Source organism: Anopheles cruzii, chromosome 3, assembly GCF_943734635.1.
Source record: "Anopheles cruzii chromosome 3, idAnoCruzAS_RS32_06, whole genome shotgun sequence".
Classification (NCBI taxonomy): domain Eukaryota; kingdom Metazoa; phylum Arthropoda; class Insecta; order Diptera; family Culicidae; genus Anopheles; species Anopheles cruzii.
Window position 1 is genome coordinate 5,843,278 of NC_069145.1, and position 12,390 is coordinate 5,855,667.

The following is a 12,390-nucleotide window of genomic DNA, read 5'->3' on the forward strand; positions in this document are numbered from 1 at the left end:
CCGTGCGGTGCGATATTTCTAAAAACTCTACTCTCTTTCTAGTCCAGTCCCCCCGAGGGGTCGATGGGCAACAATGGCGCCGAAGCTGCTCAGCCAGCCAGGAAGCACGCACATCGTGTGGTGTGTGTGTGTGTGTGTCGGAGGACCTCTGGCCGGAGTGACTGAAGGCAGGTGAGTCGATTGAAATTTAGCAACCATTCGCGAACCGGCAACCGTCAGTCAACGGAGTGATTCGGTGCCGAACGGACTCTTCCAGCTCGACCACGAGGGACTTTGGCGGTGGCCGTTGATCAGTCAGTGCTGATATCGAACGAAGCAATGGTGAAAATTGTGCTGTGTATTGTGCTGTGGCTCGTTGTGTCGACGACCATCGGTGCCACGGAGGACGAACCGAAAGGTGCCAAGGATTCGTATCTTACGGCGTTGAAGAACTCGCACGCCATTAACGCCGTGACGTATAAAGGTAATGATGGCGGCAAAAATGGGATGTGACACAGACTGTGGTGTGGAAACAATAGTGAAAACCGAGTTTTTTTTACCACCTTATATCCAGCTCTTAAGAGTTTTTTTTTAAATCTTAGAAGAACGGCCCGTATTTCATAAGTGGTTTTTGTAAGGCAAATAAATCGGTAAGATTCTCCCAAATTAATGGATCTATTTTGAACTTCCGGTTCTTAGCACCAGGGCCAGTGCGGATATCCCGCGGGGACTACAACGTGCAACCTTCCCATTCCTATGACTACAGTCTCACCTCGGGCGGATATGGTCCACCGACCTCCACCGGCAACGAGCTGTACCTGCCGGCCCACAAAGAGTACGGGCCACCGCCGAAGCCCGTCTATGGGCCACCGAAACCAATTTACGGACCACCACCGCCGCCCCCGGCGGGTCCCGTTAACCACGGGATGCCGTACTTTAGCCCGGAGACCTGGCTGCTTAGCAAGCTGAAGTTCAAGTTTGATCTGTTCACCTTCGCCAAGATCCTGCTGAAGCTGGTGATCTTCAAGAAGATCGTCAAGTTTATTGCGCTGCTCTGTCTGCTGTTCTTCATTCCCACACTGAAACCATCCAGCCACGGTGGCCACGGTGACGACAGCAGTGAAGAGGAACGTCGTCGATCGTACGACGCGAAATGTACGCGTAATTCCGCAGCCTGGCTGAGAGTAGATCGAAGCAAAGTTGATAGCTTCTCTTTCTTCTTTCACCAGTTGATTACGAACGACGGCTTGACGATATGACGCAGTTCGCTCGGACCGCTCTGGACGCGTTCTCCGTCGACGGTGGCCTGGAGGGGTGCGCGGACGACAACTTTCTGATGTGCCGCCTAAAGCGAATGTTCAACGTGATCGATGAGGCTTATCCGGTGTCCAGGTAATCAGGTTACCGGCCTTCCCCGGTTACTATGTACGGCTTCCATACTGACTGTTTTCATTTCTCGTCCTAAACTAGAATGTACAGCATTTATGGCCCCGGTGTAGACCGCGCCTCTGAGGAGCCGGCGAACGACGAGCATGATCCGAACGTTGGACAAGAAGAGCAGAATTGAGCGTGAAAAACGACCAAACCGACCGTGATTGAGTCAAACTGGACTGTAATTTATTTAATTTGAAATGCGACAAATCGTTGCATCCCAACGTGTTAGAACTTAGCGTATTGTGTGGTTAGATGTTGTACAATAAAGTATTTATTTAATAAAATCGTGCCTTTGAATTCCAATTCGTTAAGTACCATGCGTCTCCATCGGAAAAGAATGACTGATAGCGTTTGCGCTGGAACTTCGTTAGGTTAACTGTTTTATTAACTGTGCAAGTTTAAGCTTATGTAGAGCGGACATTACTGCATATTTATTCTTTTGTCTTAGATCGAAGTCGCATGTTCGATGGTTTTTATTTATCCCCTTGATTTCTCCGTTGCTTTTTAGGTAATAATAAAAATTTGAAATCGATATTTAGAACTAGCTGTTTTCGGTGTGCGTCGCCCTCATTTCATCCTCATTTCTTGATTATTCGGCGTTTCAGAGGATCGGGCTTCCCGGTGACGTATCCGATCGGCTTCCCTTCCCGCTTCCCGTTGGATACATGCCAAAACTTGCACCAGCTGTGTTTGGCTCAAATGGCTTGAAACGGAAAGATCAAAATTAAACTTACCACGAAATCGATAACACATTTATGAAGCATGCGATTGATCGGAAACCGAAACTCTCTTAGTGTCTAATGAGTACGAAATATTATCACTATCTATATATACACCATCACAAAGCTTCTAGCGTAAAGCACCTAGATCCGTTGTCTTCCTCCAGGTGAGGGTCCAGTTCCACTGTGTGGTGCTACAAACTCAGCGTACTCATCGTGTACGGTGCGATGCCCATCTTTTGCTTAAGTTTCTTCAGAAATTGGGCCGCCATCTTGTCGTGGCTACGGTTTTCCAGGGCCGTCACGGAGAAGGACGCTGAGGATGATGGAATGTAGCACGAAAGAATGGTAATTAGCGTCGGATTAGTCTCGATCACAGCCGATCAAAGCAACTTACCGATCGTGAAGGGCAGGCTGAGTGGAATGGTCATGGGGGCGATTTCGTGCGCCTCGCTAGCATCGCGCACGATCGGGATGGCCTCCAGCGGTACATAGCACTCCCCGATGTGCTTCTGGCTGAGACCGAGTAACTCCGAGACCTTCACGTTCAGCATCAGGAGCGAGTCCTTTAGGGAATGTTGAACCGGGTTGAGTTTTCTGGGGAACAAAATGTGGGCAACATTAACTCCCGTTCGAACGCCTGCTGGCAGCCCCTACAGGGGACCTACAGTATGAATGTTTCGTTGTAGACGGGCGAAAAGTTCTTCGCCTTCGTCTTTGTCTTCAGCTCCGGAAGTGGCGGTGGACCGAACCGGTCCGACGGGAGAACGTTGATTTTGACGTAGCTATCGCACGAGTGTTTGTAGTCCTTCGGCAACCGTAGCTGGTCGGCTCGCAGGATCTTGATTTGTAGGCCGTCCGGTTGGAACCAGCAACGCACGGTCAGCAGACCGCACTCCGGTTCCTCGAGCTGCTCCTGTTGCCGGTGCCGATCGAGGTAGTACCGATGAATGAGCTCGTTGGTGGTGAGACTGAACGTATCTAGCCGTTCGGCGATCGTGGAGCATCTGACCGTGTCCTCTAGTGTGCGGAAGTAACGTACGCTCAGGAGCGCGAAACAGCCACGGAGCCGCTGGAAGGTGGCAAGGTTGTCTTTTTTCTGAAACCAGAACAGAAACCAGAACCGTTAGTTACAGCGAGACCCCAGCATTCCGTCGGTGGTCTCTGCGAACCTCCAGCAGTTTCTTGATGGCCTCATCGAGCGTCGCTTCGACCGTTGTCCACAGATCCCGCTCGACGGTGCGCAGGTCCTCTTCGGTGAGTCCCACACTTAATCGGGCCGACGATTCCTCAATCCAGTGCCGCAACCGTTCCACGCATTCCGCTGCCGATGGGGTTGCCTTCGTGGAGAAGAACCCATTGCTGGCTCCAGCGTTGGTGGCCACGTCCACACAAGCCACGAGCGCGCCACGGGTCGTCTGCGTGACGTGTTCGACGATGAACTGGACACACTTTCGCCGCCAGCTGGCCAACCCGTCGATCGGTAGCATTTCGTCGACCATCAGCTGCTCCAGTGATGTCTTGCGCTGTCCCTTCTCACCGTCGCTAGCGGTAGTGGCGCTGCTGCCGGCACTGCCCGCACTGTCCCGGTTCCGGCTGTAACCGAGCTCGTCCGGTAGTCGGGTCAGCGTGTCGGTCAGGATGCTCACGTTCGACAGTACGACCAGCGAGCGATCGAGTGTTGCCAGTTGCGCTCCGTTCGGACCGCCATTGGCCGGCAGTGTTGACCCGGCCGCGTTCAGGCTTCGGACCTTCGCTAGCAGCCGATCGGCGTAGAAAATGCAGCAACTGCAGATGTCCTACGGAAAACGGGAGCAGAACGATTAAAGTGAGCCGACCGCGACACACACACTTCACGCGTCTTACTCCGATGCTTCGCTTCAGGAACTTTCGCAACTCGTCCTTGTCCGGCCACGCCAACTGTTGCCAGAAGATTTTGATTTGCGCAACGATCTCCAGAATCTCGCCCGTCGACGGTGAGTGCTTACGCCGGAGGCCGTCCCCCGGCGTCGTGTCGCCGTTGCCGGGCCTTAGATCGTCCTCCTCCAGCACCGTCACGACGCGCGAAATAGTCTTAATGGCAAACACGTCCAGGTAGTACACGATACCGCCACGGAACCATTGGTGAAACTCGACGATGTACGGATTGTGGGCCGACTGGACGACGGTGTCCGTCTGCTGGAGGAACAGCTTCAGGATGAGGTACAGCTCGAACAGGGCCGAACTCATGTCGAGGCTCTCCATCTCGGCGCGCCGCTCGAGCTGCTCCATCTTGAGCGTGATCTTCTTGAACCCGTTGCAGATCGTTTGCACGATCGGCCGCAGGTGCGACACGATGCGCGATTCATGCTGAATGGACACTTCCCGGCTGTAATCGATCGCCATAACGCTGCAAACACGAGAGAACGGGGTCATCACGCCGATGGGTTACATTTTCGGGGTCTGGCGAACTTACTCTTTGAAGACACCATCGTAGTACGTTTTCGCTCGTAGCAGGTCCGACTGAAGCAGCTGCACGAACTTGATCAGCGATCGAAGCTTCTCGTCGTTCGTCTGGCTTCCCTCGATGGCTGTGGCCAGCGACGACTCGAACCAAGTCCTGGCACCGTGCTGCACCGCCAGCACGGTCGCTTCCCTCATGGTGGAATGTTTCGTACAGCCGAGCGCACCCATTTGTTTGAGAGATCTGCGGAGAAACGGTGTATGAGGAATGGTGCTCCCAAGGTGAGAAAGACTTACGGCTACCTAACGGTGGCGTCGTCGAACAGATTGACACCCTTCTTGCCGGCCAGCTGGTCCGCTTTCGCGAGCAACTGCAGCACGGAGGTAATCGTCTTCACGATGTCCTTATCGCCCGCGATCCGTTTGCGCATCTTCATCACGATCGACAGGCAGGAGGGCAGAATGCGTCGGACACCGTCCCAGAACCGGCCTCGTTCGTCGTCGCTCGCCAGGACGTTGTCGTACCCGGTGCACAGCTTGTCGAGCACACTCTCGAGCAACCCTATCGACAGCGGGTAGGTCAGATGGATCTGGCTGTACACGAACCAAGCGATCGCCGTCTGTTCGCTCGCCGTTAGGTTGGCGCACTTGCAGTACTGCGCCAGGATGGACTCGCCCTCGTTGGTCAGCTTGCCGGCCCACCAGTAGCGGGCCACGCTCGAGGTGCGCAGCTCGTAGTCCAGGATCAGGTGCAGCATCTGCTCGTACTCCCGCTTGGCCGTGGCCTTCTCCAGCTTGGAGGTGAAGAAAAACTTCACCTTGATCGTGCCCTGCGGGTCGGGCTTCTTCTTCTTGGCCAAACTGTACCAGGACACCAGCCCGGTCGATGTGATGGACTGCGGGAAAACGGGTTTTTGGTTCAAGAATTAAATGCGGTCAGCGTTTTAGCTTGACAGTTTGAAGACACCCACCTCGAGCGAGATGCTGGCGCGGCCAATCATTTTGCACTGCGACGCGACCGGCATGAACAGGGACAACACGTACTTGCGGGCGATCCGCAACGCTCGGTGCAACTTATTTCGACTGGGCGCGTTGTCGTACACCTCGATCAGAAGCGTCTCCTTCGTGTCCTGCTTGACGGCACTATCGGATGGGGTTGTGGAAGGGAGACCGCGTTTAAAACCTTTGCCTTTTGACGGGCACTACGAGGGGCACTACTTACACCGGAAACTGTTGATTCCAGGTTGGGTTGAGGGCACCGGGAACCGTGGCGGTCCGGTGGGTCTCGCGAGGTTTCTCCTGCAGGTACACGACCACGAACGGGTTCGGTGGCAGTTCCGCGGAGTCTGGTCGGGACGTTAGCTTCGCCTCCATGATCTCCACGCGCAGATAGATGTCCTGCGCCAGCATCGTGTTGACGCGCTGCTCCAGTTCGGCGTGCTTTGCTTCGTCCACCCCGAATACCTCCTGGATGTACGAGTAGAGGCCCTTCGGGGTGAGCTTCTTCTGCCGGTCGACGATGTTACCCTGCTTCACCTCGTGCAGAATTTTCTCGTACAGGACTTCAATCTGAGTGCGCAAGCAAATTGCCATAAAAAAATGCCGTGTTAAATGATCGCGTAATAACGGACTTAAGTGATCGTTGAAATCCCGCTCTGTTTACGATCCGGATGTTGTGTCTTTGGACTTTAAATTAACGATCTACTTTAACTTGTAAACATTTAGTAAAAACTTTGAACTTTACGTAATGGAACGTTATACGTTGGCAGAAAATTGGCAAATTGGGCGAAAGAACGTTTGGCCGATGATTGTGAATTACATGAGATTCTCAACGACCTAACCGCCTTCATGTGCCACAGATCTCAGTTTAATAAACGACAACAGATGTACCATCGACAATGATAGTTCAGTGCACTGTACTGGAATCGAGAATAAAGTTTGTGGCCACAGACCATCATAGATCTTCGTGACAAGTACGGACACCGCACAGAAGACCATGGAAAGTTCTGTGATAAATTTCACTCTTTATCCTTCAAAAGCGCGGATGGTGCGGCGCTTGGTCACCGGTTTTTCTCCACCCTTCTGGACATTTTAATGATCGCACCATCCATTGTCATCCTACTCTGAGCATTTGCAATCTAAGACACTTGTGGGTGGCTGGTAGTTCCACTGACCGCTGACCTCGTTCGCAGCGGAGAAGATTTGCTAGCTCGGCGCACCGCCTCGAGTGATTCCTTATGGTGCACAGCAATTAAAAACAGCTGCCTAGCCAAAGATCGGGGCAAAAGAAACCCTTTTCACGAGCTGCCTGCTGTCCGGCGTTGACAGCATCGAAGGTTTCCTGTGTCAAGATTAACGGCGACTATCGGACTTCCGCCCGTAGCCCCCTGGGGCCATGTGCTCGCATTACTGTGCCCGAATGGACGAAAGTGCACCCCAGAAAGGGCGCTTCCTGAATTGCACCCCGTGGGAGGGTGCTAAAAATGGCGCTTGACGTCAGCGTCGCTTCGGCTTATCGATAGGCCCTCCAAACACGCGCGCGTCTGGGCGCTTCTTGGGCGTCCAGCCGTCCTTGACAAGAGTCGAGGAACGTTCTGTTCCGAGTTCTAGAAGCCATTAGCTACTATTGGAGCTACTAATGATGGATACACTGTAAATAATGATGATGCATGGGTACTAGCTTTCAACACCTCGACGCATTGGGTTATTGGAGCATCAGAGGACCGCCGACAGCGCAGCCAATGTGGCGTCGCTATTTTATAAATAGTAACCCTCTCCGGGGCGCCCGGAAGCTTGTTCTAGTGGACTCTACGGCCCAGTAACTGGTTCTCCTGCGAGCTGCTCCCTATTCCGGCAATTAATCAGCATCGCTATCGCTGCGATCCCGCTTTGTCGCTGCCAACCCTACGCCCGGGGATAACGATCGAGCTGGAGCACCACAAACCATAATGATCGCTCGCTGGCCGTTGGCCCAGATGATGGATGTCTTGAAACGGCACGAAACACGCTGGCTATTTATGGATGCGCACAAAGAGTTACATTCAAACGCCGCCGAACAATCCGCAGCTATGCTGTGCCACTATGCCGTGACCTAATAGTACTTACGTAGTTTTCCTGGTCCACCCCAACAACGGTGGTCCCGCGCTGTAGGCTGGAAGACGTAGTGACTCCAGCCGACCCCGCCGCCGCCGCTGGTGCCGTTCCACTTGGCTGAGACGCGCCGGCCATTCCGCTGGTCCGGCCACCACCCGGCGAGTCCGATTCTTCGCCGTGCGGCGGAACGGGTTTGTTTACGTGCAACAGAAACGCATCCGAGCGCTGCTTGAGCAGGGTGCCGAATTTTTCGAAGAAATGCTTCCGCTTGACTTGCTTGCTGTAATGAGGGAGGGAGAAAACGAAAGAAGCTGGTCAGATGGCGCACGTGTAAACAATCGTGAGGAAGCGGACCACAACTCGGACGTGTATCGACGCGAAGAAGATTTACGACAGATCTGCGTCCACTTCTTGAGTGGAAATTATGTGTGAAGCGAACTAAACACATTGCGGGGCCCGCCCGGGGGATGGTCATAAATATTGAGTTGACCATTTAGGCCACACCAGCCTGCCGTGCGGCCAATCACTAGTAAATTGGTTGATTAATGGAGTGGCCGAGCGGGCGGGTTGCCGAATTTTGGTACAATAAACGAAGGGCAATAAATAAACCACTCCACTCCACGTACTAGTTCCGCTGTCCCGGGTGTGTAGTGTGTCCTTGGCCGGGCCCCAAATATTGCATTGCATCGATTGCCGATCATTAAATTTAATACTCGACCCTGAAGTGATCGATCTTTCCATTTTATTGCGAAGAAAGTTTTCAAGCATTCCAAGCGAGTTTTCTTCCGGGACGGGGCCAACCGGGCGCCTAATCGCGCCTTCTATCTGCCAGCACCGGTCCGGGTTTTATTTCTGGTCAATCAAAGCGCCACCTCAAACCGGTTTAGCGCTCCCGCCTGCCGGGAACAGACCCGGTTCAAGGTTACGCAAGGCTTTAGACAAAGTTACAATTACCCGGCCCAATGGACGCACCATTCAGGTGATGGCCAATAATCCTCATTCTCGGGGCGGCACGATCTCCACATCCCGCTGGGGAACCCGGAGAACAGGTTTCTTAGCTTCACCGGCTCCGGATTGCCGGAGCCGATATTTATGCGAGAACCGGGCCAGCTCGTCTGGCCGAAGCAACGTGTGGCAACCGCGTGTTTGTCCACCGCGACGGTACACGGAGAAATGCCAACCACTGAGTGATTGGCAAGTCGACGGCGTCGACGGTGATATCGCAGTACTGATCTTGCATGATTAGCGATGGCGTTGTGGTCAATTATTACGTCCAATTACCGTGTGGACCGTGCATTCGTTAGATGAGACCGGCGACTTCCAGGGTAAACCCCATATGTTGGGACCTTCTCTTATGATACATTACGAGGTTACCGATATGCAACGGAACCGTTGCTGCACCGCTCGGTCATCTGATTGCTGGAAAATCTGGGTCTGGGAATCCCCAGCCAATTGGCCTTCACTTTTGGGCTACCGCTGACCCAAAGCTGACCTTAAGCGTGGCGTGTAACGCAACGCTGCTCTCTTGTGGGATTTTTGATGTTAGCCGTTGAGGCGCCTTGGGGGACGGGGCGCCTCGACTTCCGGCGAAGGCAAACAACTTCAGCACGGTTCAGCTCCCAAGCCAGGCCGAGTGTAGATATTAGAAAGTTTACTCACCCGAAAGCGCCGTGGGGTAAAGATTTGAAAATGAGAATAATGAACGCGAACAGGAACTCGTACTTTGGGGACACATTTTGTTTGACACAGACTGAATCATCCGGGATGCGTTCACCCGCAACAAGCTGTTGGGTTGAGTGGTGGCACTTAGCAAGTTTCTCCCAAAAGTTCCCCCTAAAACCGTCGGCGTCGGTCAAAAAAAGGTGAACGCTTAAGGCCGTCCCGTCGTCGGCCGTTGCGGGGTGTTGCTTGGCCGACCAAACGACAAAAAAATGTGTACGACCCGCACCCCGGTGCGATCCTCGTGCTTATCATGTTCCCCGTGAGGTTCTCCAAAAACATGGCCGAACGAATAGGGCACCTTAAGTTGCGGCGATGATACGCGTGAGATTATGAGTGATGCAACCGCAGACGACAGGCACTCGCAGAAATCTTGATTCTTGTTTTGCTTTTCTTTAATTGTACATCTGAATCACACACACACACGCACGTCAAAGTTACGTAGAGGTTCCCGCGGACCGCGCGGTATCAAACGTGATCTTATAAATATTCGATCAGCCCAAGATTAGGTGTTGATGCGCAAAAAACAGATCGAAACCCACGCTAATGACGTCGGTTTTCGGCATCGAATCGAAAGGTTGCACATTTCACATTCATGAATTTGCCTACGATCACAATGTGGCCGACAGCCGATAAAAACGCGAATCAACACATACCTAGCACGGACACGGCCACTGGGGCAATTGGAAACTGGAGCTTCTGGCTCGGCCGAGAGAAGTTAGCAAACTGGTGCACGGTCCCGGGAGCTCAGATCCAGATTATGGCCCCCGGCAGGCGGCCTGTACATTACTGCTCTTTCTCTTATCAGCAGCAAGATGCCACGTGAGTCAGAGTGTTAAAATGAGCCGGCAAGCCGCAATGAGGTTTGTGTTTAAAACAATACACAGTCGTTGCAGGGTGCAGGGTTCAAGAAATGCACTTTCTACGATCGCATCTCTCGACTACTCGACGGCTCAGTATATTGGCGTGTGCTGAGGATTACGAAACGCAGGCGCAAGGAACCCGTTTTACGTGCCATTTTTTTCTGGGCAGATTTCTTAAGCCGCGGGTTGGTTGACTTTCGGCCACGGCCACGCCAACGCACGATAGGTTTAAAAATGGCATTAAAATGTCATCCAAACCGGAACCCCACGCGCACTCAGGCAACATAGAAGGCCGCGGCGGCTGCTGTTGAATCCTGCCTTTGGGTTGCTCGGAAAGTTGGGCTACTGAATAGGGTACCGCCCACCGTGAGATTGTCGAAAGACCTTAAAGTAGGCCGCATAAGCCTGGTTCGATTGATTGGTTGACTATTTTGGCAAAAATGTTTCCCTCTGAAATGGGGGTTTCGGTTGCGTTTAGCCCAATTTCGTGTAAATTGCTTTCAAATTAGGTAAATTTTGCTTAAATCAACGAGGTGAAGCTTAGCTGTACCCATTACCGAATTGATTCTTGAGTTAATATGTAAACGTGGTCATGATCATAATTACTACTACTTCATCAAGTCATTCTTTCCAAGACAAGTGGAGTAACTTTGTGGCGGACATTAGAATGAAAAAGACATTAGTGCTTGCCCAATTTGTCCTATTTGCGTCTTATTTTGAGCTGTAGCGGTTCTGTACGGGGCAGTTATAAGACTTTGTTTTCTTATTTCGTTATCTATTCCTACATATAATTATTCCCACTTGAAATAGAATAACATCTCATGGATGTGACGCCCGTTACCGAACCGTCCTGTAGAAAAGAAATATGGATGGAGATAAAATCCATGTTCGCTTTGCGTTTATTGCCATCACTTGCGATGCTTTAAGAAACAAACGACATCCCACTTTTCGTACAACCTTATCCACTTTCCCTATCACCGCTTCAAAAGCGATCTCGTTGGGCGATCGTTAACAGAACACTTTCGCAGTGCGCCATTGCGTTCGGCATTACTTGGGCGGTGGGCGGAAGAAAAAAATCCTCAGAAGCTACTTTCACACACACACCCACACACGCGCGCAATCAAGGCAATTTCGATCGCGATGGCGAAGAAGAAATTCGCCAACTTACCCGTTGGCAGCCACAGGACCGTTCCCGATGATCGTCGTGCCAGGAGGAGTGCGGGCATCACCATTGCCCGCCGCCACCACCGCTTCAGCCACCACCACAGCCTCCACGGCCTTCACCGGCCGCTGATCTCCATCGTTGGGCGCCATTTCCACCATTTGCAGACAGCCGGCGAACGGCCGGTTCCGCCGGTACCTGCCGAGCCGGTAACGTAGCCGCGCACTGCACTGCGCGGTGCGATCGTCGTGCGTTGTTACTTTTTGGCCTCTTGCTTACACGAGCGGACACGAGCGGAGCGGAGCGGAGGGCAATCCTATTTTTACGAAATCACCCGTCAAATCACAGGCACTGCAGCATCACGTAATCAGCGAAGCGGCGAGAGACGATTCTTTCCAACTGCAGCAAACAATAGGCAACAGTGGGCAGAGGCAAAATCGGATTCCTAGCATTCGACACTTCGAAGACACACACCGTATGGCAGCGCTCACAGATAAAACCAAAAGCGACGAACTTTTGGGTCGTTCCAACCTTGACGGCCTTCACCACTGGAAGCGAATCCCGGTGGGGGGACCAAGATCGCGATGCTCGAATTCCCTTTCGAAAGCAGGAATGTACACTGGGCCCTTCTTGTCTTGCTCTTCCTGTATTCCTCTCCTTCTGATCGGTCGTGCGCTTGGCGTTGCGTTCGCTTCTTTGTTAGATTTGTTGGTCACTACACACTTTGCTTTCGGCTTCGTTTTTCCCCATTCCGTGGAAGAATTATACCAACCGGCCGCGGGGGACCCACAGAAGGCGCACACACACGCGCACAATCTACGCACTCCGACGAGATCTTCGCGCAGCCATCCGAAGCGGAAGCTCAACCGTGTCTGAGCGCGGCGTAGTCAGCGGGCCGGCTTCGCGGCTAACCGCGACTCGCGATCGCTCGCGATCGTCCGTCTCGTTCCGATCCGATCGTTGCGTTTCGGTTGCACGC

General features: G+C 52.8%; 2 protein-coding genes across 2 annotated transcripts; one reads left to right on the plus strand and one right to left on the minus strand.

Moving 5' to 3' along the window:
* Window positions 1-318: 318 nt before the first annotated feature.
* On the plus strand, window positions 319-1,546 carry LOC128275343 (uncharacterized). Its single transcript, XM_053013814.1, has 4 exons — window positions 319-463; window positions 679-1,134; window positions 1,209-1,371; window positions 1,450-1,546. The coding sequence occupies exons 1-4, from the start codon at window positions 319-321 to the stop codon at window positions 1,544-1,546; spliced, it is 861 nt and encodes a 286-aa protein (XP_052869774.1).
* Window positions 1,547-2,096: 550 nt separating this feature from the next.
* LOC128275353 (protein unc-13 homolog 4B-like) lies at window positions 2,097-11,563 on the minus strand. Its single transcript, XM_053013825.1, has 11 exons — window positions 11,418-11,563; window positions 7,680-7,947; window positions 5,797-6,143; window positions 5,546-5,717; window positions 4,878-5,470; window positions 4,588-4,818; window positions 3,999-4,521; window positions 3,305-3,931; window positions 2,801-3,231; window positions 2,530-2,729; window positions 2,097-2,448 (listed from the first exon to the last, which is right to left on the minus strand). Exons 1-11 carry the CDS (start codon window positions 11,561-11,563, stop codon window positions 2,327-2,329), a joined length of 3,660 nt encoding a protein of 1,219 aa, XP_052869785.1. The 3' UTR covers window positions 2,097-2,326.
* Between the last annotated feature and the right edge of the window lie 827 nt (window positions 11,564-12,390).

Excerpts from the sequence above, each read along its gene's own strand:
- LOC128275343 (XM_053013814.1), top strand. The coding sequence starts at position 319 with ATGGTGAAAATTGTGCTGTGTATTGTGCTGTGGCTCGTTGTGTCGACG. Across the intron at positions 1,135-1,208 it reads TCGATCGTACGACGCGAAAT|TTGATTACGAACGACGGCTT; the intron begins GTACGCGTAATT and ends TTCTTTCACCAG. Across the intron at positions 1,372-1,449 it reads GAGGCTTATCCGGTGTCCAG|AATGTACAGCATTTATGGCC; the intron begins GTAATCAGGTTA and ends GTCCTAAACTAG.
- LOC128275353 (XM_053013825.1), bottom strand. The coding sequence starts at position 11,563 with ATGGCGCCCAACGATGGAGATCAGCGGCCGGTGAAGGCCGTGGAGGCT. Across the intron at positions 7,948-11,417 it reads GGTCCTGTGGCTGCCAACGG|CAAGCAAGTCAAGCGGAAGC; the intron begins GTAAGTTGGCGA and ends CCCTCATTACAG. Across the intron at positions 3,232-3,304 it reads CCATCAAGAAACTGCTGGAG|AAAAAAGACAACCTTGCCAC; the intron begins GTTCGCAGAGAC and ends TTCTGGTTTCAG.